Genomic DNA, 13,230 nt, shown 5'->3' with positions numbered 1-13,230 from the left:
CTGAGTTTATACTGTTGCTTGAGTTCATAAAATGGAAACCGGCTGTGCCACAGCTAGTAACAAAGAAATGACAGAATGATTCATTTTCCACTGAAGCTCTTCTCCTTCTCGAATTGCTCCCTGGTCTGTAATTATTTTTTTTTAATAGAGGAAAGCTGCCCCTGCCATCCTAAGATGTGGATGGGCCAGGTACAGCGCACACCATCACTTCCACATGCAGGCGGCAGGGACATCTGCTCAAAGACGCTGGGCCTCTTTGTAGGACTTGGAGGTGATGTGGGCGCTCAGCATGTTCCTGCCATGTGCTCTTGGCCATGTGCTAGCAGGTCCATGACCATTGTGTGTCCACATGAGACTGAAGGAAGAACATTGCCTCCCAGGAGAACAAGCTCGTGACACCTTATCACGCTGCAGCCAAGCAATGCTCCTTGCTCACCCACAGCTCGCTGGACTGGACCGTCACACCATCAGACAAGGAGAAAACATGCTGCCACTGTTCAGCTCAGCACAGAGCAGAAGCAGCAGGTCCGGGGAAGGGGTGACGCTGCTCAGCACTGGTGAGGCCACCGCTGCAGTGCTGTGTCTGGTCTGAGCGTCCCAGTACAAGAGGGACGTGGACAAGGTGCAGAGAGTCCGTCAAAGGGCCGCAAAAGGTGATGGAGCGTCCCTGCTATGCAGAAAGGCTGCAACTGCTCCTCCCAGAGAAGTGAAGGCTCGGCGGGGGGGGGCTCACCAAGGGATGTAAACACCTGAAGGGAGGGCACAGAGGAGCGAGACCAGGCTTCTCCCAGAGACGCCCAGTGACAGGACCAGAGTGATGGTCAGGAAACGCTTTATCCCTGTCAGGGTGACTTTAGCACTGCGTGGGTTGTCCAGAGCGGTGGAAAAGTCTCCCTCCTTGCAGCTACCCAGAAGCCGTCTGGGCATGGTCCTTGGGCAACCGGTCCCGGGTGACCTTGCGCGGGCAGGGGCTGGGGACAGTGGGTGTCGTCCCCCCCCCAACCTCAGCCGCTCTGCGGAGAGGAGAACGGACGGAGAGAGGGATTAGCTCGGCGCGTGTGTTTGCACGAAGTCACTGCGTTCGTGCAAACGGGCCGCCAGACCCATGGGTGACCACAGAGGGCCCGTCCCAGCTCTAAACCCCACGGGGCAGGGCCAGCCCCCCCCGGGCAGAGCCGGACCCCGCACCGCGGGCGTGCAGCTCCGCGCGCCCCCAGCAGGCGGCGCCCTCGGCCCGCGGACCGGGAGGGGCTGCGGGGGGCGGGGCGGGGCCGTGGGCGGGGCCGGCTGCCGGGGAGCGGCGCGGCGTGGGGGGGGCGGCGGCGTGCGGAGTGCCCAGCGCGTCCCTCGGCGGGCCCGGTCCGTGCGCGTTGGGGGCGGCTGCCGCCCGGCATCGGTAGGCAGTGCCGGTGCCTTTGCTCCCTCATCCGGGCCCGGGCCGTCGTCCTAATCCCGCTCTCCATTTCCTCTTGCAGCCGCTCGGTGCCGGCCTGCTCCCCGAGCGGGAGTAAACCCAGGTGAGGGCTAACGAACGCCCCAACGCTGCTCCGTGGCCCCCACTCAGCCCTGGGGATCGTAGGATTTTGTAAATGGGTACTCTGTGGTTGACAAACTACTGAAAGAAGATGGTAAAGTCCCAAGGTTTATAACCCATGGCATCAGTGGCAGATGCTGGCTGCATAGAACCTGAGTCTCCAGCCCAAATCCACCGTAGCTGAAGAGAAACCCCTTGAATTAATGCCTGGTAGAGCTGGACTTCATATGTCCCAACAGACTGAACTGAAGAAAGATGTAGCCAGGAGCTCTGAACAGATACTTCAGATTCCTCACTAGTAAGAAAGTAAATGTTCTTACTTGAATTCCCTGACAGATGTAGCTGAGGCAGAGGGAAACAAAGTCCTTCAGCTCTCCGTCTCACCTGCAGACATGACGTGTCCTCAACAGAGGAAGGGACTGGTGCTGCTCTCAACCCCAACAGCTCATGGCAGATATTTAAACTGTGGCTGAGCTCTGTGTGTTTTCATCTCTGAGGGGCTGTGACCTGTTGCGGCTCTGGAGCAAACACAAGGGCTGGCCCACTTCTCCAGAGGGGATGAGAGCTTCTCCTAACGCCATCCAGCAGGGACTGAGGGTCAGTCCTGCACAGAGAGCCAGTCTGGCTGCTCTGGAAAGCGGCTCAGCTGAACTCCACGTCAGAACTCTCCTCGGCTTAAATAGGTCAGGTGTCTTGGCCAGTTTTCTTGAATACGTCATGACAGGATTTTGAACAGGGTGGGAAGGAAGAGAGATCAGAATCCACTTTCTGCTGAGCCGTGGTGCCATTGAGACCGAGTTTCACGGCAGCATTTTCCTCATAGTTATTAATTCAGAGATCCTCAAAGCTCTTTATAGTAATTGTCTTCTCTCCTGCATAGCTCCCGCAACTGACTTGTGAAAAACTTTACACTTCCGTATGTTAAACCTGCAATTTCTGGGCTGGGCCAAGACAGCCAGGCCTAATGGAAAGACTTCTCATGCAAAACAGTCTAGCTCTCTGCATTTCACGTCTTAATGAAAAAACACCCAGGATTAACCTCATTTACCAGTGGACATTGCTACAGATGAAGCAGATGCAGAGGTGGTGATTTGATTTTACTCTTCCAGAACTTTGAAGCAAATGCAAGGTGGACAATTTAACGCTTTGCATAATGTAAAGAAATGTATATCCATCCATCCTCTCCCTGATTAAAAAATAGGAAGCTCAGACTGGTCGTGTGGGATTTACCTGGGAATGAATTAGGCTTTCCAAACGCAGCGAGGGTCCTAGTCCAGCCTGTTCACCCAGTGGAGCGCAACAGGGAAGGAAAGAGGAAAGGTTTCCTCAGCTTCCGACACCGGCTGCCCTCCCCAAGCCCCATCTGGTGATGGGAGAGCCCGCTTTGGCTGGCAGCAGACACCACTTGTCTTGCCTCCCATTCCCAGCACCGTTTGCCCCTCCTTACTAGCCGTTTGCCCTGTGTTGAGAAGGGAGGTGCGGCACCCCAGGAGCCGGGATCAGTGCCCATGGAAGGGTAGCAAAGATTCATCTCCACGCAGCAACCCCTCCCGGGAGTCTCATATTCAGGACACTGAGCGATGACCAAGTTGCTCGTGGGACGTGCAGACTCACCCACCAAGGCGTACACACTTCCATGAGTTGCTGCGGCTGCTGACAAACCCTGTCCTGCAAGTCCACCTCTCCCAAAAGGTGGCACACCTCGCGTAGCAACATTCACTGTCTGCAACCGTCTCACTGCAAAGGAGTAAATTTCTTAATATTTTCACTGGCAGTCCTTTATCGCTATTGTTCTTCCTTAGAACTTCAGCTGCTGCAAAAAAGTCAAATATAGACACTAATAATACAGTTTAAGCAAAAGAAGAAATAGATCACTCAGAAAAGGCCAGGCTAATAGCCTTAGCAAAGTTAGAGTAAAGAAGTGGTTAAGGATCTAGATGATTTAATCCAGTTTTAAGAAAAGGTTTTACAGTGAGCAATTAGATGCTGTTTAAGGAATTAATCACTAATGGGTCATTAACTCTGACTGCTATTGTACAGTTAACAAGCCGAGGCAGGATTATTAGACTCAGCACCCAATTAAGAAGGAGAAGATATTTACAACAAAATGAACAAATGAGCTTTTAAAATGGAATGGGACAATTTGAAATAAAGTGTAGGAACACAGAAAGCTAGACAGGGTCTGAGAAAGAGAGGAGTTTGCATGTGCCTCTGTCCCTTTATTTGTTTGAAAAATATTTCTCTGTCTGTGCCCACTTAGCTGGTCAAAATATTTACTTTTAGCAATAAATATAGCTTTCCTTGAAGGACAGGACTGCACACAGTTTGTCCATTACAGGGTTCACCTGTACAACGTATAACAAAAGACCTGCTTAACATGTCAATAAAAGAGCAATCACCATAGCTTGACATAATCTTTTTTTTTTCTCACAAGTGTTGGATCAGGAGCTTAATAAAACAGAACGGGTTTCTTCAGCTGCTGTTTCTGCTGTCCTGTCACTGTGTTTTTATCTACTGTTAGTCTTCCACTCTCTCGTCAGTGCTGGTGACAGCGCTGATCAGAAAGTTGGGGGTGTCCTTCCAACGGCTTTACAGGACACAGGAGGGAGGGCAGCAGCATCACGATTCAGAACACCGCTGAAATCTTGGCCAGCTGCTTGTTAACCACCAGCAATAAGCACAGGTAAGAGCTTTGGGGCTGCAGCTCGATGTGCTGAGATGCAGGAGGGTTCTCAGCATCACAGCCGCAGCTGGACCGCGCCCAGGCAGTGACAAGTGGGGTTGTTCCTGCCCCCGAGGAGGAGGAGTGCGCGGAGTCGAGCCCGGGGTGTGCCGGCACTTCTCAGGCACCCAGAGGCATCCTTCGTCCCCTCGGACATGCCTTCTTGCAAGCCCAGCACCCTTGGTGATACACACAAAGCCCATCTGTGAAAGGACCACTGGGATAAGACCTAAAAACGGAAGCAAGACAGTTTTTGTTTTCCTCTCTTCCCCCCAAGACTTTACTCAGGCCGCCTCACTAGAAGTTAGCAAAATATTTCCCCGGTCCCGGCAGCAACAGCACTTTCTTGTCCCAGCAGCACGGTACTTTCTTTGCCAAGGAAGCAGAGCTGTGTGCTGGGCAGACTGGGCAGCACCACGGACACGCATACGGTGGCACTGACAGGTCCAGGGCCCAACGGGAGGGTCCAGCCCAGCAGAGCTACATCCCCCCAAATTCAGCGGAGATGACTCCCGGGGCCTCCCTGCACCCCTGGACCAGCACAGCTGAGGGGAGGGAAGCCTGGGGGCCCGGGCACAGCATGTGCTCCGGCCCAGAGAGGCAGGCTGGATCTGCAGGGAGGCCGGGCAGGGAGGAAAAGGCGTTTGAAAATAGAGGGATTCCTATTATTATCTGTAAAAGCAGCTCTCCAGACAATAGATGGGGGCTGCTGTGGAGAAGGCTGTGAAGGGATGTTTAGAAACTGCTGTCGAAGGTTAAAAAGCTCTCTGAAGTGAAGCCGAACAAAGCTGACATACTTATTTCTGGCAGGACTCTTAAAAGATACGCACAGATTGTAAAAATATAATTAGACGCCAGCCTTTGTCTGGCCACAACGAGTGGGAAACGGTGAAAGGAGAGGTCTCCCAGTCTGCATTGAATCATCCCCAGGACACAATGAGGGCGCTTGTGCATCCTTCTCTCTTCCCTAATGAGAAACGTTAATTGCCACAACCTCCAGAGTGTGTGGAGCACCCGGTGCCCACTGGAGGAGAAGGGGTGTTTCATTACAGCTTCTCAGCCCCATTACAGGCAGTAACGGAGATAATGGAAAATAAAGATGCTGCAGTTTTAGTTTCAGCAGCTTGGCGATGGGCACTGGGTGGGTGGGGGAGCGAGCACGGCCCAGCACCGTGCCAGCCTTGGGGGCTGCGCTGGGCAGGATGCACCCGGCGGGCCCTCACCGACAGCTCCAGCCACCCGGCCAGGTGTCCAGCGCCCCCGCCAGCCACCGCCCGTCTGCCCCGCGGACAGCTGGGCTGCAGGGCCCTGCTGCACCCGCCGGTCCCCTTCTCCGAGGAGGCAGCGAGGGCCAGGGGACTGACACCGACCCCAGCCCGCTGCGGCAGGGGCAAAGGCCATCTGAACCCGGGCTGTCCCACAAGGGCAGCTGTGGGAGCGCTGCAGACCCCAGCCCCTGGTACTCACAGCCACTTTGGGCAGGGTCCTGCTGCCAGAGGGGAAGGGAAGAGAGCCCACAGCCAGGCCTCTCCCACCCCTCTGCACATCATAGGCAGCAAAGGGTCCGGCCTGAGCAGCCCATTTGGGTGCAGAAACACGAGGCACAACCTTCACACAGGTTGTGCCGCTCAATGGTGCAAAAGCACAAAACCCTCCCCAGGTGACGCAGGCCTCGGTTCCCAGCCACCTTACACAGCTCTTCGCCCTACTGCAGCTTTTATTGCAACTAAAGTGTCCAGCCAAGGAGGGAGAGCAAAAGAGGTTGGTTTGGTTTTTTTTCCTAAGCTATGATCGGGCCCCTAACTCTGCAGAGCATGTGGAAAAGGGAATTAAAAGGACCACAAAATACAAAGCAAGTCAAAGCTGGGGGAAAGGCCAGTGCAGGGGACAGCCCTCCCTTGCCTGGCCGTCCGGGTGGGGCAAGGGCATCCCTTGGTGGTCCCAGGACCGGCCTGCCCCACGGGTTTCTCCCAGGTGCTGAAGAGGAAGCTCAGATCGTCTGCCAGGGTTTGCCAATGGACTGGATGTGCTCCTTGGCCTTCATCCGCAAGGCGGCAATACTGGTGTTGCGTGGGTCTGCCTCCTCCAAGGGGAACTTGTCCACAAAGGTGGCCCCGCACTGGTAAGGCGGCGGCGGCCCCATGGCTCCCAGGGGCTGCAGTGCGTGGGTCACTGCCGGAGAGTTCAGGAAGGGTGGTGGCGTGTAGCTGCCGGGCAGGCTCTGCGGCGAGGCCACGAAGCCGGGCAGCGTCTGCAGGGCCGTGCTGCTGGGCACAGGTGGGCTGAGCCATGTCTCCAGGGGCAGGTTGCTGCTGAGGGGACCCATGGGCGTCGCCTGCGGCGAGCGGTTGAAGGAGAGGATGGGTGAGTCCTGCAGCTTCATGGAAGTCACCTCCAGCTTCTCCTGCCGCCGCCACTTGGCCCGTCTGTTCTGAAACCACACCTGCAAGCACGGCCGCGTCAGCCCCCACGGAGGGCAGGGGCTCTGCCCTGGGTGCCGCGGCGCACGCGAAATGGAGCGAGTGACACGGCGGAGCGGCAGCCGAGCCGAGCCGAGCCGAGCCGAGCCGGGGCAGCAGCGGCTTCAGTCGCGCTCGGCGGAGAGCAGCGCCGCGGGCGAAGCGGGGCGGCGAGAGCCCCGCCGCGGAGCCAGGCCGCCCGCCTGCCGCCTCTTATCCGCCCGGAGGAGCCGGGCCGCGGCCCGACCCCGCGGCTGCCGAAGGGAAAAGAGCCGCGGCCTCCGCGGTGTCGGGGCCGCCGCGTCGGGGCCGTGCGGACGGCGCCGGGTTTTGCCGGCGCGCCCGGTGCTGCAGCGGTGCCGGTGCCTCGCGGGGCCGCTCGGCCGCGCCCCGTGCTAGCGGTGGCGGAGCCGGGTCGGGTTGGCGGGCCCGCCGGCCCGCGCGGTGCTACTCCGCCGTCGGAGAGCGAGTCCGCGTCGGGCTGGGGGCTGCGCAGGGCCGGGCCGGGCTGTGCGGGCGCACCCGGCCGAAACCGGGACCGCGACGCCGGGCCGGGTCGGGCCGGGGGCTGCCGGGGCCGGAGCGGGGCGGGCGTTACCTGCACGCGGACCTCGGGGAGGTTGACCTTCATAGCCAGCTCCTCGCGGCTGTACACGTCGGGGTAGTGGGACTTCTCGAAGGCGCGCTCCAGCTCGTGGAGCTGGTAGGTGGTGAAGGTGGTGCGGTTCCGCCGGTGCTTCTTCTTGGGCTGCTCCTCGTCCGACGGCTTCCCCTCGCCGCTGCTGCCGGGGGGCAGCTCGGGGCTGGCGCTGCCGGGGCAGTACGGCTCTGGAGGGGAAGACAGGCGGTCACCGGGAGGGCGATCTCCGCGCGGGGCCGGCCCGAGGGCGCGGAGGAGAGCCGCCCGCCCGCCCCGCTCACCTTGGAAGCGCTCGGCGCGGCCCTGGGGCTCGGCCGGCGGCGGCTCCCCGGACATCTTGGGGAGGCAGTGTCGGGGGCCGCGCCTCTCCGCCTCCTTGGCGCTGCCGGCGCTGCCGTCGGGGGGGAAGGGGCCCAGCAGGCCGTCCTCCTTGGTGAACCCCAGGATGGCCTCGATGCTGTGCAGCCTCGACGGGTTCCCCCCGGGGCTGCGCGCCGCCTGAGCGGACAGCGAGAAGGCGCCCTCGGCCATGGCGAGCGGAGCGCCGGGCGGGTGCATGGGGCGGCCGGCCCGGGGCCCCGGCGCGGCGCTGCTGTCCCGCCCGGCCCCGGGGCGGCGCGGGCGGCTCTGGCACGGGGCCGCCGGGCGGGCGGGCCTCCTTGGGGCGGGGGAGGAGTGCCGGGGGGCGGTGGGCGAAAGGGAAGGCGAGGCCCCCGCGCCGTTCCGGCGCGGCGGGGGAGGCAGGGCATCCCCCGGGCCCCGTCGGCAGCGCTCGCTGCCCCTCCCGCCCCGCCCCACCGCCGGCTGCCCCGCCCCGTCGGCCCCGGCCCCAGACGGCGCCGGGCGATGCCATCCGGGGCCCTCGAGGCGGGGCGGACCAGCCCACGGCGGCTGCCAGGGGCTGGCCCAGGCCGGGCGCCCTGTCGAGCCCCCGCAACCGGAGCCCCGGTGCCGCGCTGCCCGGGCCGTGCGCCGTCGGAAATCGGCGTGGGACAGGCGGCTGCCGGTGCGCCGGGCGCGGGGGGGCCAACCCGCACCGCAGTGCCCGGGCCGGCGGGAGCGCGGAGGACCGGCCCGGGAGGCCAGGAGCCCCGGCGTGCGCTGCCGAGCGCCCTGCGCTGTGCCGCCGGCTCTCGCAGCCTCTCCGACGTTCCCTCGCTTGACGGCTCCAGCCTCCGTCCCTCCCCGGCGGTTTTGAGGTGCGTCGGCTCCTCGGGCAACCTCCCAACCGCTGACGTGCCCGAGGATGCCGCGGCAGTGTCCTGCGTCAGACGCACAGAGTAGAAAGCACTGGGGGTAAAAGCTGATGCTCTGGTCCCGTCGGGCTACTCGCCCTGCGTCTGGCTGCCTTCACAGCTGGCTTTACAGACTACGTGAAAGTGCCTGTGGGCTTTTGGAAAGGATGGACTCTGGAGGCATCTGAAGGAGCTGGGCTCAGCCTTTCAGCCGTCACAAGTCTGGGGAAAGCGCTAGGCAATATTCCTGAGGAAATTTTCCAAGATGTTGGTACAGGAGAAACCCTGTGAGAAGAGCTGTGACCCCTGTTCTCCACGGCGTGAGTGGGGCTGGGAGGCTAGAGAGCAGGGCATGGCTTCATGGGAGATCTGCAAAATGCTTGTGAAGGTAAGGCAGGGAGCCAAATCCCACACCTCACTTGGTACTTGGCTTGGTGGAGGGCATGGACTCGGCACAGTACTAACCGGGCAATGGTATCATGTCTCTTGCCTCCAACGTACTCCTTCCTGCATCAATATGTTTCCTGCTTTTCGCTGTCTGTCACTTTATCACTTTTTATGCTAGCGCTTGCTAGTTCCTCTGAGGCACCAGCCGTCTTTTGTCCCAGTTGGTTTAAGTGACAAACACAGTAACATCCAGAGTGCTTTTCAGGCTGCTTGGAACATGCTTCCATTTCAAGCCTGAGGAAAGTATGTGTGAATTAAAAACACCAGTGCTGCTGCTTCTTCCAGATATATTAGCTAGTCTAATAAAAGGTATGACCTCTCTCAACAGATCTTCATTTTTGCTCCCCCTCCTCCCCCCAACAGGATGCATTTTGTGTAGATTTTTCCGGAGGAATCGCTTCAAAACAAAGATTGGCAGTGCTTGCCTCAGACTGTGCCCACACTTTTTTAAGGTTTATGGTCTGATGTCCCAAAGTTAATTTCTTTTAGAAGTGCTTGGCTTTTCCTACTAGCTCCAGGTGAGGTTTGCCTTCACTGACTGCTTCTTGGGGGGGGGGGGGGGGGGTGAAAGGACTCAGCCATCCGTTGGCAAAGAGGGAAGAGGCCAACAGAAAAGACAAAAGGTTAGTGTGGCTTTTGTGCACAATATGAAAAGCAAGTCAATACCATTGTAGGGGCATTGGAGGGTACTCAAAGCAATCAGCCAGGGGCCATTGTGTTCCTTTAATCTACATGTGTATTTCCCAAGAACTCTATTAGTGAAGATGAATGAAGTGTGCCATGTCCCTAATTTCTTCTAATTTGGAGCTGGGTTTTATGGCACTCACAACCAGCGCAATAATGCATGTCCCTCCAGAAGCCCTGGGCAAACTTGGGAATCTTTTTTGCTTGTTGTAGCAAAAAAAAAAGATAGCAAGGTGAGACGAAGGAGCAAAAACCCTTTAGGCAGACTCTGGTCTGGCAGTAAGTGCCACAAAGGGCCTTGGGTCCTGGCACACATGCTGCTTTTAGGGCACCTGTCAAAATTGCCAAATAGAGGGACAAGACTCAGATTTGTTGTTGTTAATCACAATGCAAATGTACAGCAAAAAAACTTCCACCCCCTAAAGCGAGCTACACATCCCGCACAGTACACGAGAGACCTTCCTGCCTCATAGAGAAGGATCCTCCTTCCTCAGCAGTAGGTTGTTACAGCTGTATTTGCCGTATGGAACTGCATTTGTCACTGTAGCATCCTTCTTGCAAGGGACTGGGGTTGTCGAAAGAGGAAGCAACTCCCTCGGTCACAGTCTGTAAAATCTGGGGGAAAAGAACCCCCAATGAATTGTAGCAGACCAGAGACCAGCTCTGCCTGTCCCAGCTCCAGATCAATCTTTTCTCTCTCGCCACGCTTAAGGCACAGACTGCGGTGCCCTGAGAGGCGCGTGAGGCATCACACTGCTCTGGAAAGGGAGGAAGTCTAACGGTTCCTCTGATAATCAGAGACTAACGCAGGGAGTCCGGGATGGCAAAGGAAGGTACCTGTCTGAACAGCTCCCTTTGGGTCTCGTGTGCCGGCTGTTAGCTAAATCCCCTGCTGCCACAGAGTCCCTGGGGATGTATGTGGTACTAGTATGAAGCCTCAGAAATTGATACCGTGGTGCGTCTCAGCTTCGCAAAGACCTTTTGCCTTTGGAAATTTGCAGGGCCAACCTGATCAAATTTGAGAATATTCATTAGGGCATGAAATAGGAGAGCTTTGTTACTTGCCTTTCCAAAAGATTGCCCCCATTCCATCACCTTTTAAAGTTTTTTTTTTCTGAAATTTACTGCTGAAATTATGTTTGGAAGCTAACAAAAAATCTGAAGACAGGCAACCTCTAAAGCACAGCTATCTGCTATACCTCCTTCCTGTGCATGCATAGTGAAGACTAAATGGGAACAGTTTTGATCCTGTTGGTGCTGTTGAGACATACCTACGGGACATGGCGTGACACAATTAAATCAGCACCATAAAATGCCACAGATTCTTGCTTCCTTTCCTCTTGTCTTTTCTTCAAGCTGAAGAATAGTTACTGCTGTCAAGCTGAAATAGTTACTGCCTTGCAGAGCAGACATTTGAAGATGAAGTCACTCTGCAGGTGGCACATCACTCTTCAGACCAGTGATGTGCAGCAGGGAGCACCTCCCCTGAAAGATGAACAGGACTTTCAAGGTCAAACAGTAAACCGACAAGGGGCGGCGGGGGGCACGGGCAAGGAAAAGGGGGAAATATTCAGAAATATTCACTCAGCCAGAAGCTGTACCCTGCTGCAGTTTGCATACTCTGTATCATCCAATAGATTGTTTAAAATGAAAAAAACAAACAAACAAACAAAACCCTGGCTTTGCTTTTCTTCTCCCCAGAAGTTCCCAAGTGTGCAGTTGAAGAACCTTCTTGAAAGCACGATGTATGAGGAAGCTGCTGCCTCCTCCCGTCACCACATTGCTTATACCTTGACAGTCACCTCCTGTTTCTTTCTAGTGAGATTTTTTCTTGATCTGCCTCTAGGAGAGTCGGTTGTGTTTCCTCCACCACTTACAAGGTGCTCTGTGGCACGCAGGGGTCCCACGGAGAGCTGAGCCTCCGTGGAGCACGCTGCCCGGTCCCTGTCCTGGCTGTGGGCGTGGAATCAGCCGTAGCTGTTCGGGGAGCTGGGCGGCCCTTTCTGGGAGCAGGGCAGCATGGGCCTGATGCGAGGGCTCCACCATTTCGGCTCCCCAGGCTCAGCCATCTCTTTGGAGGGAGGGAGCGGAGGTTCATGCTGTAAGGCTATATTAACACAATCCTTCTTTACTTGTTTTCCAATTAGCCTAATTGAATTCGGATTGCTTAAAAGTGGGCACTAGAGACATTTATCTTGATGGGATGACGGCCTTGAGCTCCAGCGATCCTATTAACTGTAAGAACCCAAATCCCAGGTAGGGTCCGTCCAGCAGTAGCTCCCATGTGACCCAACGCTTTAATCTGCTCCTCTTCCGTGCAGCACACACACGCGCACACACACACACAGACAGATATGTACAGAAACATGCACATACATGTATATGTGCATTTGTGCACACAGGTGTCTCCCTGTACACACACACCAACCGTAGGAGAAAGGTTGTTTCATGCAACACATTGGAGAAAGACCTTCTTTTTTCTCAAGAGCTGGAGCAGATGAGCTGCCTGTCTGCCTGCCTGCCTGCTCTGCTCCAGGCTCTCCCATCACCTGCCCCCCCCGGGGCCAAGCATCTAAGGAGCTGCACGCCGGGTGACGTGCGCCCCATGTGGCCCTGCCACCTCCTACCTGCATGTCTCCACAGGCCTGCAGCCGGTGTAGGAGGACAGGGACAGCCGGTGCTGGAGGGATGAGCCATGCGGGGCAGCCACGTCCAGCGCGGTGAGGGTCACGCTGCTGCTGAGGGCAGGACAGATTTGCAGCTGTGCCCTGGCCATCACGCTGCCCTGTGCAGGGGCTCTCAGGGGGATTTGGGGCAAAGGTGCTGGCCCTCACAGGGCCGGGACCTGCTGTGCCCCACCGCTCCTGTGCACAGCCCGATGCCAGCCGCGGGGCAGGTGCAAACACAAGAAAATGCCATCTGTGCGCAGGAGGTCAGGGCAGAAACTCTCCTGCGACGTAGCCCGGCTCTGGCACTCCAGACTGAGAGTTTTTAAGCCTCTGGTTCTGAAAATGGTGCCTACGGCCGCCCACTCCCCTCCCAGCAGCAGATCAGCGGGGCGGCAGCCAGCGCCAGGGCTGGGGAGCGTCCCACCTTGTGCATGGCCAAGGCCCCTGTTCCACGCCAGCCTGTAGCCCCGTCCCCACCCTGCTCACGTCTGCCAGCCCTGACATTTTTTTTGGAATCTCATTAATCGCTTGTTTGGTGATTCTGACTGTACTTTCTTCTCTGACCCTTTAAACCGTGAAAATGCTGATCCTATATGTACTGCCGAATTTAATTAGCTCCTTTAAACCACCAGATGCTTTCAGTAAGATTTGCAGGATGTCCCAGTCACATTTTAATTCAAAGGTCGAAAGCCTTAGGCTTGATTACTTTGGTGTTTTATGGCTAAGACAATTCAGTCTGTCAGGTAACAGAACAGTATGGAGACACCTACCAGATTTATATAAATACAGAGGGAAATGGATTGATCCTCACAAACCACAGGTCGGTTGAGCTAAGCTGGC

At 57.1% G+C, this 13,230-nt stretch overlaps 1 protein-coding gene across 1 annotated transcript; it reads right to left on the bottom strand.

Moving 5' to 3' along the window:
• Positions 1-5,957: 5,957 nt before the first annotated feature.
• On the bottom strand, positions 5,958-7,913 carry RAX (retina and anterior neural fold homeobox). Its single transcript, XM_086769674.1, has 3 exons — positions 7,637-7,913; positions 7,314-7,543; positions 5,958-6,699 (listed from the first exon to the last, which is right to left on the bottom strand). The coding sequence occupies exons 1-3, from the start codon at positions 7,911-7,913 to the stop codon at positions 6,247-6,249; spliced, it is 960 nt and encodes a 319-aa protein (XP_086625800.1). The 3' UTR covers positions 5,958-6,246.
• Between the last annotated feature and the right edge of the window lie 5,317 nt (positions 7,914-13,230).

Source organism: Chlamydotis macqueenii, chromosome W, assembly GCF_036417535.1.
Source record: "Chlamydotis macqueenii isolate bChlMac1 chromosome W, bChlMac1.mat, whole genome shotgun sequence".
NCBI classification, from domain to species: Eukaryota; Metazoa; Chordata; class Aves; order Otidiformes; family Otididae; genus Chlamydotis; species Chlamydotis macqueenii.
The sequence above is the reverse complement of the archived record's forward strand: the minus strand, read 5'-3'. Positions and strand labels throughout refer to the sequence as shown.

Bases quoted from the DNA above. Each gene is read 5' to 3' on its own strand.
- RAX (XM_086769674.1), bottom strand. From the start codon at position 7,913: ATGCACCCGCCCGGCGCTCCGCTCGCCATGGCCGAGGGCGCCTTCTCG. The intron at 7,544-7,636 runs GTGAGCGGGGCG...CTTCCCCTCCAG, and splicing joins CCGCGCCGAGCGCTTCCAAG to AGCCGTACTGCCCCGGCAGC. The intron at 6,700-7,313 runs GTAACGCCCGCC...CCGTGCTTGCAG, and splicing joins TCCCCGAGGTCCGCGTGCAG to GTGTGGTTTCAGAACAGACG.